The sequence below is a fragment of the Neomonachus schauinslandi genome, chromosome 8, assembly GCF_002201575.2.
Source record: "Neomonachus schauinslandi chromosome 8, ASM220157v2, whole genome shotgun sequence".
Lineage (NCBI taxonomy): Eukaryota > Metazoa > Chordata > Mammalia > Carnivora > Phocidae > Neomonachus > Neomonachus schauinslandi.
In genome coordinates, this window is record NC_058410.1 from 127,104,496 (window position 1) to 127,123,084 (window position 18,589).

General features: G+C 35.9%; 1 protein-coding gene across 2 annotated transcripts in view; it reads right to left on the reverse strand.

Annotated features, from left to right (window-relative positions):
* Nucleotides 1-18,589, reverse strand: part of BLOC1S5 (biogenesis of lysosomal organelles complex 1 subunit 5) — a 42,796-nt gene that overhangs the window by 6,367 nt on the left and 17,840 nt on the right. Inside the window, exons 3-4 of one of the 2 annotated variants that reach the window (XM_021696996.2) lie at nucleotides 13,388-13,517; nucleotides 6,390-6,448 (exon numbers count right to left, since the gene is read on the reverse strand). In XM_021696996.2, coding sequence (XP_021552671.1) covers nucleotides 6,390-6,448; nucleotides 13,388-13,517 — 189 coding nt within the window. The remainder of the gene's footprint in view (nucleotides 1-6,389; nucleotides 6,449-13,387; nucleotides 13,518-18,589) is intronic. The other variant, XM_044917418.1, reaches the window with a different exon arrangement.

Here is an 18,589-nt window from a genome sequence, read left to right on the forward strand (position 1 = left end):
AACAGCAGGAGGGTGGGGGAGCCCCGCCCTGGGTGCAAGCAGTAAGACGGTGTATTGTCGGTAGAGAATTTACATCAAGGACACAAACAAATGAAAGACTGTTTTGTATCATCACCAGCCACTGACGATACTGAAAAATGTCGGTGATAAAATACTCCTACTAAATCAAAAATTTTTCTCTGGTCTAAAGCTCTAAACAATTACTGAAGTTATTGTTGAATTTTAATAATATGTTTCAAATTAACACATTTTTATTGTTTATCCTTTAATAAATTTTGTATTTTACAGTGAAGTTAATTTAGAGGACTTCCAGTTACATAACCAGTCCTGGACAAAGATGAAGTTGGCTATACATGTTTATTTCCAAAGTAAATACCAAGCAGTCCAGAATCATTTCAGCTTTCTTTAGACACTAAGCCCCTCTAACCCCCGGGGAATTAAATATTATTACACTTAAACAATGACAGTAAAGCAAATGCAGATAAAATGTGAGTCAGTTCAAATCCATTATTCTACATGACCAATTTTTGGACTTAAATTTGAGTATGTTTTTATTTATACCTAAAATTTTTATACTGTGGGGATACTGGGAGCCATTAGAATGACTGCCAAAGAATAAAGATAGTATTGCAATTTCTGGAATTTATTGTGACACATGATTTTTATGAAGCTCTTCCAGACTTATGCTTAAAACTTTTCTGAACTATGTATCTATTGCTTCATGTCAAAGAAATTTTTCAAAATTATAATAAAAAAGCATTTTTAATCAACTGTGAGTCAAAACATTAATAAATCTGTCTATACTATTTATTTAATTTGAATAGTCAAAGATCAATTCAATGAGGTTATTAACAAATCTGCATAAGAATCAAAAGCAAACTGTAATATTATTATTCATTACCATAACAGACAACATGTAGATAACAGGGTTTTTTTCCTTTTTTTTTTTTTCAAAAAATAATCAATGTACTTAAATTTATTAATCTCTTACCTTTTTTCTTTGGTGTTATAGTACTTTTTAAGTTTTTTATTTTTTTACTGGTGTGACTACATACATGAAGTCAAAAACACCACCACCTGCATTTTTGTTCGTCATTATTTTTTAACATCAGGCTTATTATATTAAACATAATTTTGTTGGGAGGAGTGGTAAAAAATGGTCTATTCTAGGTATCAAATATGGTATGTATGCTGCTCCTATATAGACATGTTTCCATGGACACACACTTAGAACAAGGTAGAATCAAGAGTAAAAATCCAGTTTTCTACTCTTTTTGCTATATAATGTTGTTTAAACCAAATATATTAAATTATTAGTCTCAGGATTGGCACTGTTTTAAAAAATGACAGAAACTAACAAGTATTTCACATTCCAATTTCCAAAAGTATTAAGAGCTTTAAAAAAAACGGACTGAATATGTCTGAATAGGCAGAAAAAAGTCTATAGGCACACAATGTGAACCACTCAGGGATTTATATGTGCTAATTTTCAAAACAAAAGTGCAACTAACTTTGAAATAGTTTTTCTTTTTCTAGCAAGAGTTTATGAGAGCATGTGGTATTAAAAATCAAGTCACATCAGAACCAGATGAGTTTACTGGTGAATTCTAGCAAACATTTAAAGAAGAATTAATACCAATCCTTCTCAATCTCTTCAAAAAATTTGAAGAGGAGGGAAGACTTCCCAACTCATTCTATGAGGCCAGCAACGTCCTGAGACCAAAGCCAGATAAAGACACTATAAGAAAAAAGAAGTGCAGATCAATATTCCTGATGAATATTGATATAAAATCCTTAATAAATTACTAGCAAACTGAGTTCAACAGCATATTAAAAGGGTCATACACTATTTTGTTCTTGGAATGTAAGGATGGTTCAAACACATGAGAATCAATGAATAAAATATACTACATCAACAGAATGAAGGAAAAAAACACATTAATCATCTCAATCTAATGCAGAAAACGTGTTAGTCAAAGTTCAAGACACGAACTTTTTTTACCTTACGTGGTAAAAACACTCCACAAACTAGTGATAGAAGGAAACTATCTCAACATAATAAAGGCCAATATGTGAAAAATCCACAGCTATCATCATATCCAATGGCAAAAAACTGAAAGCTTTCCCTCTAATATCAGGAAGGAGACAACAAAATTTTGCTTTAGCCACTTCTACTCAACATAGTATTAGAAGTCCTAGCCAGGGCAATTAGCAGAGAAAAAAAGAAGGCATCCAAATTGTAAAAGAAGCAGCAAAATTATCTGTGCTTACAGACAGCATAGTCTTATATGTAGAAAACCATAAGGTTCCACAAAAAAACCGACTAGAATGAACAAATTCAGGAAATTTGCTGGATACAAAATCAAAACTCAAAAATCAGTTGCATTTCTATATACTAATAATGAACAATCCAAAAAGGATATTAAGAAAATTCCATTTACAATAGCACTGAAAAGAATATTTGGGAATGAATTTAACCAAGGAGGCAAAAGACTACTTGTACACTGATAATTTATATATATATATATAATGATAATCTCATTAGAGATAAATTTAAAGAGAAGCCAATCCTGAGGCCAAACTATGTCTAGGAATAGGTCTATAAATGAACTCTGGATACATAATAAGAACAAAATTTTGCATATACTATAGTCTAAATCAGTGATTCTTAATGGGGGGGTTTAAACACCATTTAATTTTCTCTTGTCCCTCAAATTTTTGGTTATCATAGCACAGATTAGGAGCAAGTGCTATTGGCATGTACTGGGTAAAAGCCAAAGATGCTTCTAAACATCCTACAAAGCACAGGCCAAGCCATGACAACAAAGAATTATCTGTTCCAAATGTCCACAGTGCAGAGGTTGAGACACCCTGGCCTATGGGAAAACTCTGAATAAGCCAACTAAGGCCTAAAAGGCCCTTTCAAACATCTGTCAGTAATACACTGTCATTAATTTTACCAAAAAATAAAAAAGAATTTACTTCAGTAAGAAGTGTCAGAATAAGAGCTATTCCTTTGCATTTTCAAACTCTGTGACGAACAATGTATATGCTATTTTGTTGCTCTTATGAAAATAATCATGCAGGGGTGTAACTAAATCTAGTAAGTATCTGCAGACAAGATGAATCAAAAGATTTGTATTTACTTTATTATCATCTCTAGTCTGGTCGAATATGGCTTCAAAAGTTGACACGTGTGCATGAACCTAAGTTTAAACTACTGACAGGTATTAACAGCTTGTTTCCCTTGATGGTATATTTTTAAGTCACTGAATTTTCTAAACTAGTTGTATTTGCATTTCATTACTTTTAATGCTAGCTTCCAAAATGCAACTTTGTACTAGAGGGTAGTTTTCAAGACATATGTCAAATAACTGGGGAATGTGCATTTATTGTTCTTCTGAATGTACTTTTGGGTATCAATTGTGGGAAGTGTAATTTGGATGAATGACGTTTATCACAATTTACTTCCCACAGAATTCCACATATTGTCTTGACATAAAAGAATTAAAGATTAATGGCAATAGTCTATTTTATTCCATTACTACTCCCATCTTTCTTTGTTCTGAGAGCCATTCAAATATACAAAATGTAGCTAGCCAGCAGTATAACCAAGGGCAACAATCAACATGAGACTGTAAAACCCAGCTAAAGGTCAATTTTGCTTTGTACACATTTGCTAGATGAAAATTTAAACTTTATGTCTATATCTCTTATATATGTGTAATCCGAAACCTCTGCCATGTCAGTTTTGGCAAAAATCAGATATAGCAGTATAAAAAAAGGGTCGTTAAAGATACATATTTCAAATGTTCTAACTAGACAAGCACTAAAAAAGAAACAAAGACTAAAGCTTTATTGACCTGCAGAATATAAAGAATGTTTACTTTTCTCTGAGCACTGTCTGAGAAATGCATCTTTGTGTAACATTTAGCTGATGAATTTTATTAAATTATCTTGAGAAAAGAAAATAATCAGAGTGGATTCTTACACACCTAGCCTCGTACATGCCATACCAATTCTTAGTGAAACACATTTCAGTACATTCTAAAATACTAATGTTTAACGTGTATTCCACATTAAGAAATAGTTCAGTAACATTCTCTGACATAATACCTATAAGAAATATATTTAAGACTAACATAATCTAAGAACGTTATTATTTCTTGAGGCCATTTTTATTCAAACCACAGTACAGTAACTTAGTATCTTTTAATTTAAGAAATCGTGAATAGGTGGGATTCTCAAGTGCTTCACCAACTCTAAGAGACCACAGCAGGGTTCTCACCCACTTTAAACAATAATTGAGCTGGCAGGGGAAAAATGGTGCCTTCCACTAGGAGTGGGATACAATCTGCAAAGCTGTTTCACGTAGATTATATAATACAATTTATCTGGTAAGTAGAAAAAATCAATCTATCAGATAAGTATAACTGGTACTTATTTTGCAGATGCGGAGCTTGAAGCTCAAGGACTTGTGTAAGGGGATACAGCTAGCCAACAAAGGAACTACCAGAAGTAGAAGATTCCAGGTATTTTCTCACCAAAGCTGGTCGTTTTCCTACTTATATACAGTTAATACACCAAATGTGAGAAAGTTCCAAGTGACAAGAGGAACTATTCCAATTATAATTTAATTTTAGGTTAGTTCTGCTCAAGAGTGACAAGAATTGACATTTCATCACAATCCTAACTGTTCTGACAATGTCTTAGGAAGAAGGGCCAATAATGTATGAGTGCATATTGATGTGAATCTGCTTAAATCACATAGTAACATGCTACACAGAACACTTTTTAAAATTTTTATTCTGAAAACCAAGAGAACTGCTTATTTACAGTAACAGCCAGTACAGCAAGTGTTCTATCAAATAGCATTTGTTTCTCAAAACCAGAAATGCTCCTGGTGCCCTCAACCACAAATTGTTTAATAAAACATTCAAGATTCTCCACAATCATCTCCAGAAATATCCGTTTATATCCTCTACATAGCAGCTGCGTGGGACTACTGACCTCACAGCCTTTTGTCTTTGCTTACACTGTACCCCTCACCCTACAATATCTTTCTTCCCATCCTCCATCAACTGAATTCCTACTCACTGATCAAGGTTGGGCTTGAATGCCACCATCTTCCTAATACATTACTCCTTTTGCCAAGATCCTACAAAGTTCTTTGTAACTTGACCACAATTCTTACTTTATCCTACATCATACTTGTGTTAGTAGTTTGGGACACCTCTTCTGGACTGTTAGTTCCTGAGTGTATGAACTGCCTTCAACTTAACAAACTAAAATCTTTCGTCCCCAGTGGCACCTCGCAAAGTAGAGAACTAAAAAATATCTGCTGTCCAGCCTGGCATGGCCCACACGAGCTCCAGTGCCTGCCTTTACAGTGCTCTCTGGACACTGCAAGCACTACACTCTGACAGATTTCCCAGCATGGCTTTGCCTTGCCATTTTATCAACACGCTCAGGGGCCCTGCTTCCTGACGCAGCCTGCTAGGACCCTACTCCTCCTGGGCAGTCTTCCCACCTGCCTGAAGTGTCAAGTCCTTTCAGTAAGGCCCAATTCACCAAATTGTTGAATTTTTAAACTCTATATCGATATTTAGAGTTGAACAGAGGGTGTAGAAACTTAAACTCTGGCAAGGTTTATTTCACTGCATTTTTATACAGTGCAGATCTGAACTATTATTGTGGATTAACCACAATCCATTCCAGAGAAATGGAGATAGTAACACTTGTTGATACATAAAAGGCATTATATTCACAGTGATTTAGTATTTTCAATATTTCTTAAAAAGTATATCTTTATTAGTTTAGAACAATGATTAAGTTATAAAAATACTTTATGGAAATTGTAAGTGAAAACAGCAAATTATCACAGGAACTTAAATTCTTGTGTTGTTTTTCCATATCTGAATTTATTTAAGATATACTTTCAATAAGCAAAGCACTACCTAGCAAGTGATTCACATACTCTTAGGACTATTCATTAAATAACCCATCTACAGGTATGAATGCTTCCTTTTCTAGAAGAAATATACTCATCAATACTTCAAGCTTAAATAAAAGAATTATATTTCCAATCCGGTGGGTATTTTTTGTTCTATGTAAAAGTCTTAGTCTCTGTTCTCAATCAGACAAATATCACTTTCAGGGAAAACATGGAAATGTTGAAAAAGGAAAAAAGAGGTCTGCAATTTGAATTAGAAAAGTATGGATGGGGCAATCATGTGCTCATACCTCAACATTATCTTCAGTGAATTAGCCATTTTTAAATCACTGCATAAAGAAAATAAATTTGGAGATTTTTTTAATCAAAAGCAACTGCTAACAATATGATGATATTAAGAGTTACAGGCCCCATTAGCCAAATGATCTACTTTTACCTTCTTTCGTTCCTGCTCCCTCTGTTGGAGTCTACAGACTGAGTCAGAAGCTGCTTGCACTGAAATAAAACAGACAATGAGTTTCAATCAGCAGCCCTTGTTCAAGACTTACCTGAAACAAAACAAAACAAAACAAAACACACCAAAACTTGGATTGTTTTAGATCTCATGATAAAAGAACTGATACTATTTTGGTCGTGGTGAGGTGGCTAGAAGGGAAAAAAGAAGTTTTGCCAGTATATTCAGGATACCATAATTAGAACCACCATCATTCTTGAGCCTTGAGGTATGCTTGAGGTACAAGCCAAGGGCATTTTAAGTACTAATTCCAATGACAAGTTGTCAACAATGACTTCAGAATTCTCCAAAAAGATATAAAATGCCTGATAAATTTACCATTACATTCTGATTATGTCTTTACAGTGTCTCTTTGATTCATTCACCCTCCCTCCCCCCCTTTCTCATTCATACGAACTTCTCTCTTGCAGGTAGTGCTTGATACCTACAATGCTTCCACAACTTTCTATTCTTGTTTCTCCTCTCTTATCTATTAATTCATCCTGGCTACCACTGCCAGATTCAAATTTCTCTGGGCTGTTTTCATTGAGTGATTTCCCTTTCTAATGGACCACAACTACTAGTAATAATTATTAGAGTTATTTATTATTACTTATGCCCAGACCCATGCTAAGTACTTCCCATGTATTATTCGTCTTAATCCCACTTTCCTATTAGGAGAGGATCACTGTCCCATTTCACAGATTTTTGGCATCTGTAAAAAACTGAGGTACAAAGAGAAGGTAATACGACTCGTAAGTACAGAAAGCAGGATTTAAAATCAGACCCCTGCCTCTAAGGACTTGGCTCATACCCTCAACACTCTACTCCTCTTATGATCTCATCAATGAAACTGGTCTTCATCCATCAGTTTTTCAGACCCTTTCATTTACTGGACCCATCGTATTTCTGTACACAAATGTTTTCACTTATTTCACTGTTCTGCATGCAGGTTAAAAAATGAGCCATGGTCACATTCTGCATGGAGCACTGGGTGTTATGCACAAACAATGAATCATGGAACCCTTCATCTAAAACTAATGATGTAATGTATGGGGATTAACATAAGAATAAAAAAAAAAAATGAGCCATGGTCAAATCTAGAGTTGAACACTTAGTTGCATAACTTGGCATGTTTGCTTGCACGTTCATTCACTTGTTTAATACTGAATGAGCACCTACTATGTGCCAGGCGCTGTGACTACTGCAGCTCCTAGTCCCTTAGCACCTTAGTTCCTCATCTGTAGAATGAGCATAAGAACTAATACGAGCACTTGAGAACTGACATTAAATGAGATAATATGGCAGAAGCTACTATGCTCACAAATAACTGCAATATTAATGCCACTGAGAACAGTTCTTCACAAAGTGAAAGCAGTCAAGGAGTTAAGTTATTATTACTATTATTCTTCTTACTGTACTATCCCTATGAAAAATGCTCTCCTGTATTCCTTTCTTCTAATAAAAATGTTTTACTTGTCTTCAAAGAACAGTTCAAGGTTGACTAGCCTTCATAATAAAGCCCTCCCAGATTAATCCTTTCTCTGTAAGGATTTTCTCTTACTTGAAATTCCTTTATCAGGTAGGTGTGTATCACTCCACTTTATCCTGAAATTGCTTAAACAGAGGTTTGCCTAGTGTTTTACAATTCTGCCTTCCTATCCTACCCAAACCTAGCTCCAAATAGCTCACAAGTTCCATAACAGGGCAGGGACTGTGATTTCCCTTTCAGAAAAATGTTAGGTCCCTCCCTGTGAGAATATGGTAAAAGAGGAGGATTCTGCTTTTCAAAAGTAATGTTTTTATCAGTAAACATTTATTTTAGTTATATCAAAGATAATATTTTAGGACTGAAAATTATGTTCCCAATCATTGTTTGTTCTAACAGAAAAGATGAAAACAAAACAAAATGGGAGCTGATTAGATCTGCCTTCTTTCTGTGGCATATTAGTATTACATCATTTTTCCCAAGCAGTGGTTCCATCATTTCCTGATTGGATTTTTTCCCCCTGACTCCAAACTAACTTTAAAAAAATCCATTTTGTGGTCTTTGGGTGCTTCTTCATTTTCAAATCATTCTGGGCTTAATCTAAAAGAAGAGTTACAAGACTATGACATTATTTTGTCATTTGTTATGTCCCTTAAAATTTTAATTAGAACACATCTGACAGAGGCGTCAGAGGCAAACTTTTGTTCCTTATATTTGTGCTCAGACAGAATGACCATTTTTAGAAATTTCAGCCCCTTAGAAGTAACTGATTTTTTAATTCTTTAGCCACACAATAATAAAGGCTTACTTTCTAGATTTCATGAAATCTGCTTTTCTAAAATACAAGAAAAATCATGTGACTATACCAAACATTCCTTCTTCATGATTAGAGACCCCAAGGGAAAAGGCCCATTATGCAAACCTACCCATCACTTCCACATCACTTACTGCAGTGTTATTCCTAATTCAGTAGGAAGCCGTCTCCCCTGTTGTCTCAGTGTTTTAGGAGACTGTACTGATTTTAAAGCATCAAGAATTTGTCAAATTATTTTCTCTCAATCAAAAGATTTTTTTAAATTAGCGCCAACATACAGTAATTGTGCCACAGACGACAATTAACAACATCCTGACTGTCCTCACAGAAGAGAAGCAAATACATTCTATCACGGTGTGTATATGTAAACCTCAAATACATACATAAGCAAATAATTTTGGTTTGGTAGCAGAAGATGTTGGCTGAATTCTCATTCACTCATTTCAATGAATGCATAATTGCTTCGTGACTACAATGTGTCACTGTTTTAGGTGTCAGGGGTACTGCAGAGAACAATCAAGAGTCTGAGCTCATGGAACTTATGTTTTAGTTGGGGAAACAGACAACATATAAATATTGAGCACGTCAGGTGGTGGTGGATATTCCAGAGAAAAACAAAGCATGGTAAAGAGGCCAGAGAATGCCAGAGTGAGGGGCAACGATTATTACAGCATAGCTAAAAGGGTCTCACTGTGAACACTTGAGAGGAGATCTATAGGAAATGACGATGTACAAAAACCTGACAAAAGAGTATTCCAGAGGGATCCCTGAAGTGGGAGCACATTTGGCACATACTAGAAGAATAAGGAGGCCAGAGTAGCTAGAATGAAGTGCGGGAAAAGAAAATGGAAGAAAATTAAAAAGTCAGAGTGGGGGCCACCGTGTAGAAATGTCCAGGCCACTGTGAAGATTTTGGCTTTTCTCTAAGCAAGGTGAGGAGATCCTGATATAGTAATGATAAGAGCCAAGTCACATTTCAAAAAGATCATTCCGGCTCCTATGTGGAGAACAGACTACAGGGAGGAAAGACATGAGTTATGTGGCTACTAGAACAATCTAGGTGAGAGGTCATTGTGGCTTAGACCAGGGTGGTAGCAGTTAGGAACGTGATGAGGGTGGTCAGAGTCTGGTCACAGTCTCAAAGTGGAGCCAAGAAAATATGTTAGTAAGATACATGTGAGGGAATGACCAGGGGGAGAATGGAAAAGGGAGGAGAGGAAGGAGATGGATAGAGGAAGAAGCAGTCAGTGAAGAAGAAAATTCTAACTGGTAAAGTGCTATAAAAAATTGGTTAGTATTTTAAACTGTTGAATTCCTAAAGATTTCTAGGTAGAGAGAGAGTGAAGCAAAACCAGGCAAATTCAGTCCCTTAAAATAACTCACAAAATAAATAAAAAGTCAAGAAAAACAAAAGGTAAAAAATTCCACCATTCACTGAATAAGGATGAATTATAGTTGTATATTATAAACTCTGAAATGTGGCAGCCAAGAACTGAGACTCCTAACCCCACTGTAATTACTTCATCCCCCAAAAGTTAGAAAGAGAAAATGAGTTGACAGATTCTTAGAACTCTAATATGCTTAAATTTGTACAGAAATAGATTTGGGGGGTGGAGAAAGTACATAACATGTGAGAGATAGATAAGACAAAACACTTATTCTGAAAGAAAACCTAATATAATTTTCCATAGGTACTTTGTTATACAAAATAACAATATGAACTTATTAAAAGAGAGCAAACACATTGCATGAAATGAAAAATGAAATTGCAGCACTAAGGAAACAAACTGAGAACTATGACAATATCATTACAGATCTAATAAATAAATCAGAAGGAACTGAACAGTCCAAGACTAAATAAACAATTGGCAGCACTAGAACTGCAGGACAGAAAGCAAATACTGCAAACCTTGATAAAGTTAAAATTTTCAAGTGAGGGGTTGGGGAAGAGAGGAAGGAGGGGAAAGTTGCCTCTACCTCTCAAGGCATTAATTAATGCAGAAATAATAACACGACTCTAACTTCTGAATGTTTTTTGTAATTTTTTTGTTTTTCTAATTATTTTTCTTTGATCTTTTAGTAACTACTATCTTTATAGTATAGAAACACTTATTTAAGGTATTCCCTTCAGTTGTAAGTGTTTGTTCTGTTAAATTCAAATAAAATTTAAAATAAATACCTAAGCTTAAAAAGTGTATGACCCCATTCTTATCAAACACTCTCTCTCTCCCCCTCGTATCTTCCCAGCTAGTCATTCAGCCATCATTTCTCTATCCGTTCTTCTATTTGGAGATACACAGAGATGTCTGAAATGATGTTCCCCAAAGTTAAAAAGCAATGGTTATCTTCAGGTGGTTACTAAGGTGATTTATTGCTTTCTTCTCTTTTTTTCCTTATTACTTAAACATGTATCCTTCTGTTTAAGTAATAAAAAAAAAAACAGTCATGTTCTCAAACAGAGAGCGAGGCAGGAAAGAAGAAAAACTATCTTCCCATGACCATGCTAGTTAATGTGAATAAGGAATAACCCAGAGAGGCTCTGCCCTTCTTACTCTCAAATCAAGGTCGCAGTCCGCAATACTACAGTGAGATCTCCAGACAACAAAGTTGGTGAAGCCCAAGAGTCTGTGAAATAATCTGAAAGCAGGGCACAGACACTACTATTGTTATCAGGATGAAAATAACATAAAGGCTGCATCTTGATGACTTTATAGGCTGCTTTTTTCGTATTCTCCTAGAGCTCTCATTTACTTTTTCTGATTTTTAAGGACCCACAGGTCAGTTTTTGTTCTAAAGCTTCTGGTCACTGAATCCGGAGACACTCTGCAAGGTGGGTGGCTGCCCAGCCCAAAGCGGAAACAGTTCCAAGCTGAGGATTTCGTCACAGTTCTACATTCCAGTAATTCAAGACGTCTGCACCTTACTGCTCCACAGTTACTTAGTTCTGCGCAACACGTGGGACCACCAGCTTAAGGCCACTCCTGCAGAGTTCTGAGCACACAGCTCTCCCACAGGAAGAGATAAATGTGGCAGTTGTGTTAAGAGGCACAAAACAAAACTCAACTCATCCCTAGGCTTGTAAAGCGCTACTTAGGTCAAAATATATTCCAGTATATTCCATATAAACTTGCTTGCATGATTTTGTACAAGTCCCTGATCAATTACCATTGAAAATAAACAAGCCAGCACTCTGACTTAAAATGGCAGATTTTTAAACGTGAAATTCCCCAGGAACGACAGCTGGGCCCAGGCAAATCTTTAAAATTAAAGCAGATAATCATCTCCATTCTACGCATGCTCATAATACTTACCAGAATATACCTGGGCAGAAGCCTACTGAAGAAGCCTTTCCTGCTTCTGGCAGGGAAACACCTCTGAAAGCTGTTTCTTAGGTTCATAGAGCTAATTACACCCAGGGTAGTCCACAGATTTTGAAACCTTAACTATCAACTTTGTATTTTATGTGTTTCAATTCTTTTCAGGACATGTGTACAGTCTGAATCCCATTTTACCAGCAATACTTTTCTATTTCATTATGAAGACTCTACTTTTAAGAGGCTAGTCCTCAAATCAGAAGTAACATTAGCCCAAGAATGAAGTAAGTCAAAATAGTCATTCATAGATTGTTATCAAGTTTTACCCAACTTATTTTTATATACTCAAAGTGTAGAAAAGGAAGGTTATAGGCACATCTCAAATGCACTCATAAGAATTGTTATTAGTAATACTGTTAATATAACATCTAGAATGTTTGTCAGGGTTAAGGAAGCCACTCTACAAACAAACGAGGGATGTCTGTAGTAAAATGCAAAAGCCCACAGTCAATTTTAGACTTTTTACTATTCTACTCAAAGAAACCAAACATAATCCTGGGGCATTCATTCTATCCAAGCTCCTAAAGGCATTAGACTACACAAGACTAACTTGGACTTGAATACAAAGACTGGCTTAACTCAGTTATTAACCAAATCTCCCTGTTGCTTTCCTTCATAGATCATTATATTACTGGCTAGTTTTGTTTTTTTTTCCCTCCAGAAAGATATTTTTTCAGTTCCCAGCATTATCTATCCTTGAACAAGCTGAATACTGTCGATATAGATCTAAGGAGAAGCCCTGAGTAAAATCAGTTATTAATAAAACTTTTATTTTATATTATTATTTGATATGTTTAATAAGGATTCTTTTTTAATATCCTTCCACATTACAATATTTTGCTTAATGACAAAAGTTATAAGATACAAACGTTTATGACAGGATTATGTTTTTAAAAAGTTAAAAACTCTAGTATCCTGTCTGAAAAAGAAGTTTCATTTCATATCCTAACTCCTAGTTACCAAACTTCTTCTTATGGATAATTAAAAAAACAAAAAAGATAAAAAGTGTTGCCATTTTCTCACATCCTAAAAGGACTCCAGATGCACACATCTCACTTTGGAGATCAATGCTCTCAACATCAATGGCAACATACATTAATCACGAGATAGTCAATGTTCTCTGTGGCAGGGCTTCCAATTTATATGTTTCGGTTAAGAATTCTCTCTCCACCTACTACCAAAATACTGAAGGAAATACATTTTGGCATAGCATTCATTTGAAATAGAACAACATATATATAAAAAAACAACAATGCAGGCTTACATCTCTGGAGAACTTGGTTTAAGTTGTCCTGCATGATTTCTCTACATTTGGGAAGAGTTTGTTCATTTGTTTCATGGATCATATTTTTCAAATTTTCAAGAACTCGCATTTCTCGAAGACCACGTTTTTCCTGTTAAAAGAAAGTAAATTACTAATACATACTGTGTCTTAATCTCAATAATTACTTTCTGGGATTTCCAGCCAGGTTTCGGTTGTTACGCTATTACTTATTAATGAAATTTACACAGCTTTCTTCCAATTATTTGGCAATAAATGAGGTCACAACCTGGAGGTATTCTTTTTATTATGAAATGCTTCAAAAGTTGCAATATGAGTAATATTTTTATAGCAATGTTTAAAAGCGGGCATGAGAAACACTAAAAGAACAAAAAGAGGCCTAGAATGCCACATATTTTATTCTGTACAGCAAAGAAATTAGACACCCTTGATCTAATTTTAATTTTGTTGTTCTTACATCAAACACATAATAGCTCCCATTATTATGCTGTTTTTAAATCTAATTCCATTTTTCTCAAAAATGTGCAGTAAAGGTAACAACATGTAGATAATTCCCTATACAGAAAAGAGTTAACACTGACCCCTCCCCTTAGAAAGGCCCGCTTGCAAGGCTGGCCTTTGGCCAGGGGCTGGAAACTTGCCCAGTAAATAGTTCCCTACACTGGTATAAAACTTTCTATAAAATTTCTATAAATGATAATGCACATCTTTTCTTCTGGGAGTCTAGAATTTTGATACATGCCAGGCACAGACTGCCTACCTGACCAATTGCCAATAAAATCCCTGGAATCCTAGACTCGGTGAGTTTTTCTCGTAGGCATTTCACCTGTGTTGTCACAGCTCATTGCTGGGGAAATGTAGCACATCCTGTGTGACTCCACTGAAGACTCTTGGAGGCTTCTGCCTGGTTTCCTCCATGCACCTGTCCCTTTGCTGATTTTGCTCTGCATCCTGACGTAATAAAGCCTACCCACCAGTATGACCATATGCTAAGGCCTGTTAGTCAGTCACTGAACCTGGATGTGGTCTTGAGGACCCCTGATACACCCCTCCTTCAGAAAACAGACTTTAACACTACCCTTCCACCACCACTTGAGGGTAGGCCAGATTTAGTGACTTGCTTCCAAAGAACAGAGTAGGGAAAGCAAAAAATACTGACTTCACAGTGAAGACAATGAAGGTTGACATCATCAGTGATGTCATGGTGATAACACATACCCTCTGATGTAATGTAACAAGGGCACTTCCCCAAAACCCATAACCCCAGTCTAATCTTAAGAAAAACATCAGACAAACACAGATTGGGGGGACATTCTACAGGCTACTGGCTAGTATTCAAGACTGTAAAGGTCATGAAAAACAAAGAAAGATAACTGTTACAGGCCAAAGAAGACTAGAAAGACAGACTAGAAACACAAGTAAATGCAGTGTGGTACCCTGGATTAGGTCCCAGAACAAAAAGAGGACCGCGATGGAAAAACTGGTGAAACCCAAATAAAGTCTGGTATTTCATCAATAGTAATGTATCAATGTTTTACCCATTATATAAGATATTAATAGGGAGAGAAATTGAGTGAGGGGTACACGAGAACTATTTATACTACCTTAGCAACTTTACTGTCAGTCTAAAATTAATACAAAATAAAAAGTTTATTTAAAAAAGAAGGGTAGTAAACTTGATTGTAGGGAAATAAGTTAGTTGTATTACTGAGGTTTTTATTTTGTTCTGAGCCATTCTTATGGAGCAGCTATGGCCAGATTTTTACTATACTGTTTTTAGATTTTTTTAGATTTTTACTAAAATTTTTTCCATAGAATCTTTCTCAAAGAATCAAAAGCGAATACTGTACTTACCACCAATCAACAATTCTCAACTCCTGGCTTATTTTGTTCCCTCTATAACACTGCATACATTCTCCTGCCCACAATCCTAGATTCTTTTGAAGCAAATCCCAAACAGCACATCATTTCAACTGTAAATATTTCAACATCTTTAAAAGAAAAAGACTCCTCTTAAAAAAAAAATATAGTAAGACCACCTCTCTGTCCCCTTCTCTCCTCACACACTCTCTCTCTCTCACACGTACATGCACACTCAATAATAATTCTTTAGTACTATTAAATAACAAGGTAGTATTCCCATTTCCTCAAATGTCCTATTAATGTTCTTTTTTATCCCCATTTAAACCAAAATTGAACTAAAACTTATATATTGCAACTGGTTAATATGTTTCTTAAATCTTTTTTAATCTATAGATTGCCCCTCCATCACTTTTTTCTTTGCAATTTGTTGAAAAAATGTGAGTCATCTGTTCTGCAGTTTCCCACAGTCTGTTATTTGGCTGAATGAATCCCCGTGGTGTAATTTAACATATCCCTTTGTCTGTTCTCTTTCCTGTAAATTAGTAGTTAGAACTAGAGGCTTGATCAGATTCAGGGTTTTGTTTTTTTGTTTGCAAGAATATTTCAGAGGTGGGCTGTGTACTTTCGGCAGGATGTTGGTAGCATTCCGTCTTCATTTATCAGCAGAAATACCTCTGTAAAGAGAAATTTCCCCTCAACTATTTGGTTATTCTGAGGAATGCTTACATGTGAAAGGCAAAATAAAACACTTGATTATTTCCTCTTATTTAACAGATTTAAAAATAATGATTTGGTTCCCTAGTATTCTCTGAAGGTTTCTCTTTGTTTCTACGCATTCCTATGACTCACAGAATGAACGTATTTGAAGTTTTCTAGCCATTACAGTATTTTTCCTTACTGGTGTTCGAACTGTCCTATCTTTGTCCAGTGGGAGCCCAGTCAGGTCGGCTCTGCAATGCTTTAGACAAAATTCTATGTTCTTTAGTAGCCTCTTTGCTTTCTGATATAACTGGGTGCACCAGGCTCACCTCGTACATTTCTGGACTCAGACTTGGAATCAGCAGGTCTCTAAACACTACTAATTTTTAGAAATGGTATTTGAGAATGATCACTAGGGGTGTTCACTGCTACTGGGTCAGTCATTATTTCTAGGCCTTTCAGGGGATAAGGCTACAAAATAGGTTATGTGCTTTTTAAAAGACACATTTTAAGTTCATACTCAAAAAATAAGGTTTTTATTTACTGTTCTGTCTTACCCATTTCTTTGTAGTTGTCAAAACACCAACAGAACTACTCATTTGCTTTATCACCACTTCACTCAAATGACAAGGATGACACGAGCATCAACAACACAATTACTGAAAACAGCTTAAGGGTTTGTTTGCTTGTTGTTGCGGCGGCTGTTCTGAAGGGATATTCCACTAGGAACGTATGTCACACTGCCCTGTTTTAACGTTACTTGGAACAGTTTCTCTCTGCATGGCAATGCCACCATCCAGAAACACAGGTTTGCTTTTTTTACATTTTACTTGATTTTTAGGGATTGTTCCTTAAAACTTAATTATCTTTTACGTAAAATATTTACATGTTTCCAAAATTACATCTATAAACAATATATATACAGTCAAAAAAGTCTAGCTTTTATCCATGTCCTTTGCATTGTATTCCTTCCTAACTCTCTCTTTAGGTAATTATTTTAAAACTTTATCCTACCCCTGTCTTAAGTATAAGGATATACATCCACATACATACGTATATATATATATACACACACACACACACACACAGAGGCATATATAAATGTGGATGTGGATGTATTTGATGTGAAAATGTCGGGGTTCGGAGTGAATGGTCAAGAAAGAATTCTTGAGGTGTCTCCAGTGCAAAAGGGTGGTTTTATTAAAGCCCGGGGACAGGACCCGTGGGCAGGAAGAACTGCATGGGGGTTGTGAGGGTTGATTGATTATATACTTTTAAGTTGGGAGGAGGTTAGGGAGAGCATAAGCCTCTAAGGAATTTGAGATCAGGCGCATTCAGAGCGGTATGGCCATAGACATCTTCCTCTAAGGAATTTGGAAGCAAGGTTTCCAGGACCTTGAGGGGCTTGCTTTTATGAGGAAAAGGTGATTTACTACTACCTAGTAAACCCTTACTCATGAGACCCTTCAAATGTTTATCAGGGGACCACATGTTTGGAGGATGATTGCTACCGTACAAAGAGATATGGGGGGGGGCGCCTGGGTGGCTCAGTTGGTTAAGCAACTGCCTTCGGCTCAGGTCATGATCCTGGAGTCCCGGGATCGAGTCCCACATCGGGCTCCCTGCTCGGCAGGGAGTCTGCTTCTCCCTCTGACCCTCCTCCCTCTCATGCTGTCTCTCATTCTCTCTCTCTCTCTCAAATAAATAAATAAAATCTTTAAAAAAAAAAAAAAAAGAGATATGGGGGTAGAGAAAAGGAAGTTTCCAAAGGAATTTTTATGTTAAAGGAGACTTAACGGGATCCTGGAGGTTGGACTAATATTAAGCTAAGGCTGCCTTTTGCCCTTAGCAAAGTATTAACATGGAGGCAGTTGAGTTCCGAGAAGAAGGTCACTCTGCCTGTCTCAAAGATTTGTCAATGGGCTGCAAGTTGTAAGAAAATTTAATTTTTTCCCTTTTGCCTTTGTTCTCCCCATCATATTTATTCATATGTATGTGTTAAGTATATATGTATGTTTCCAATTCCTTCCTTCTTAAATGGAAACATGATATACAGACTATTCTTATTTCATAAATAAACGCACACACATAATGTATATAACATTTTCAGGTGTGGTCATGTGGTCTATTTGTTCTCTCTCTTTTGGTATCTCTTTCAGTATTGAGAAGAATTTGGTGTTTTTGTTCTCATGGTTATATTTATATTCATACTTTATATAATACCCTTGGTCTCCACTTTTTTGGTTACTGTCTACTGGTTCCCTACTATAAGCAATATTAGTATTAGGATCATCTCCTTCTCTAGCTTTCTCACTCCTTCAGGATCCAATGTGAAACAGTATCCTTTTACTCCCAGTTAATATTTGTAAGGCAACAAGAGCCGGACCATATTCTCCTTTTCATATACACTTCCCTCAGCCTCCACCTTCTGGTAGACTGAGTCTGCACGGTCAGAAAGCAGTCACTGCATGTTATACTCTCTCCCTTAACAACTGCCATTCAGTCTTAGTTCTGTAAGTAAATAGATATTTAATGCTTACCAACTCTTGTTATGCAGAAGTCTTGCCAATCATTTTGGTCATCTGAAACTCACTCTGTGGATTATATAATAGGTTCCTCAGG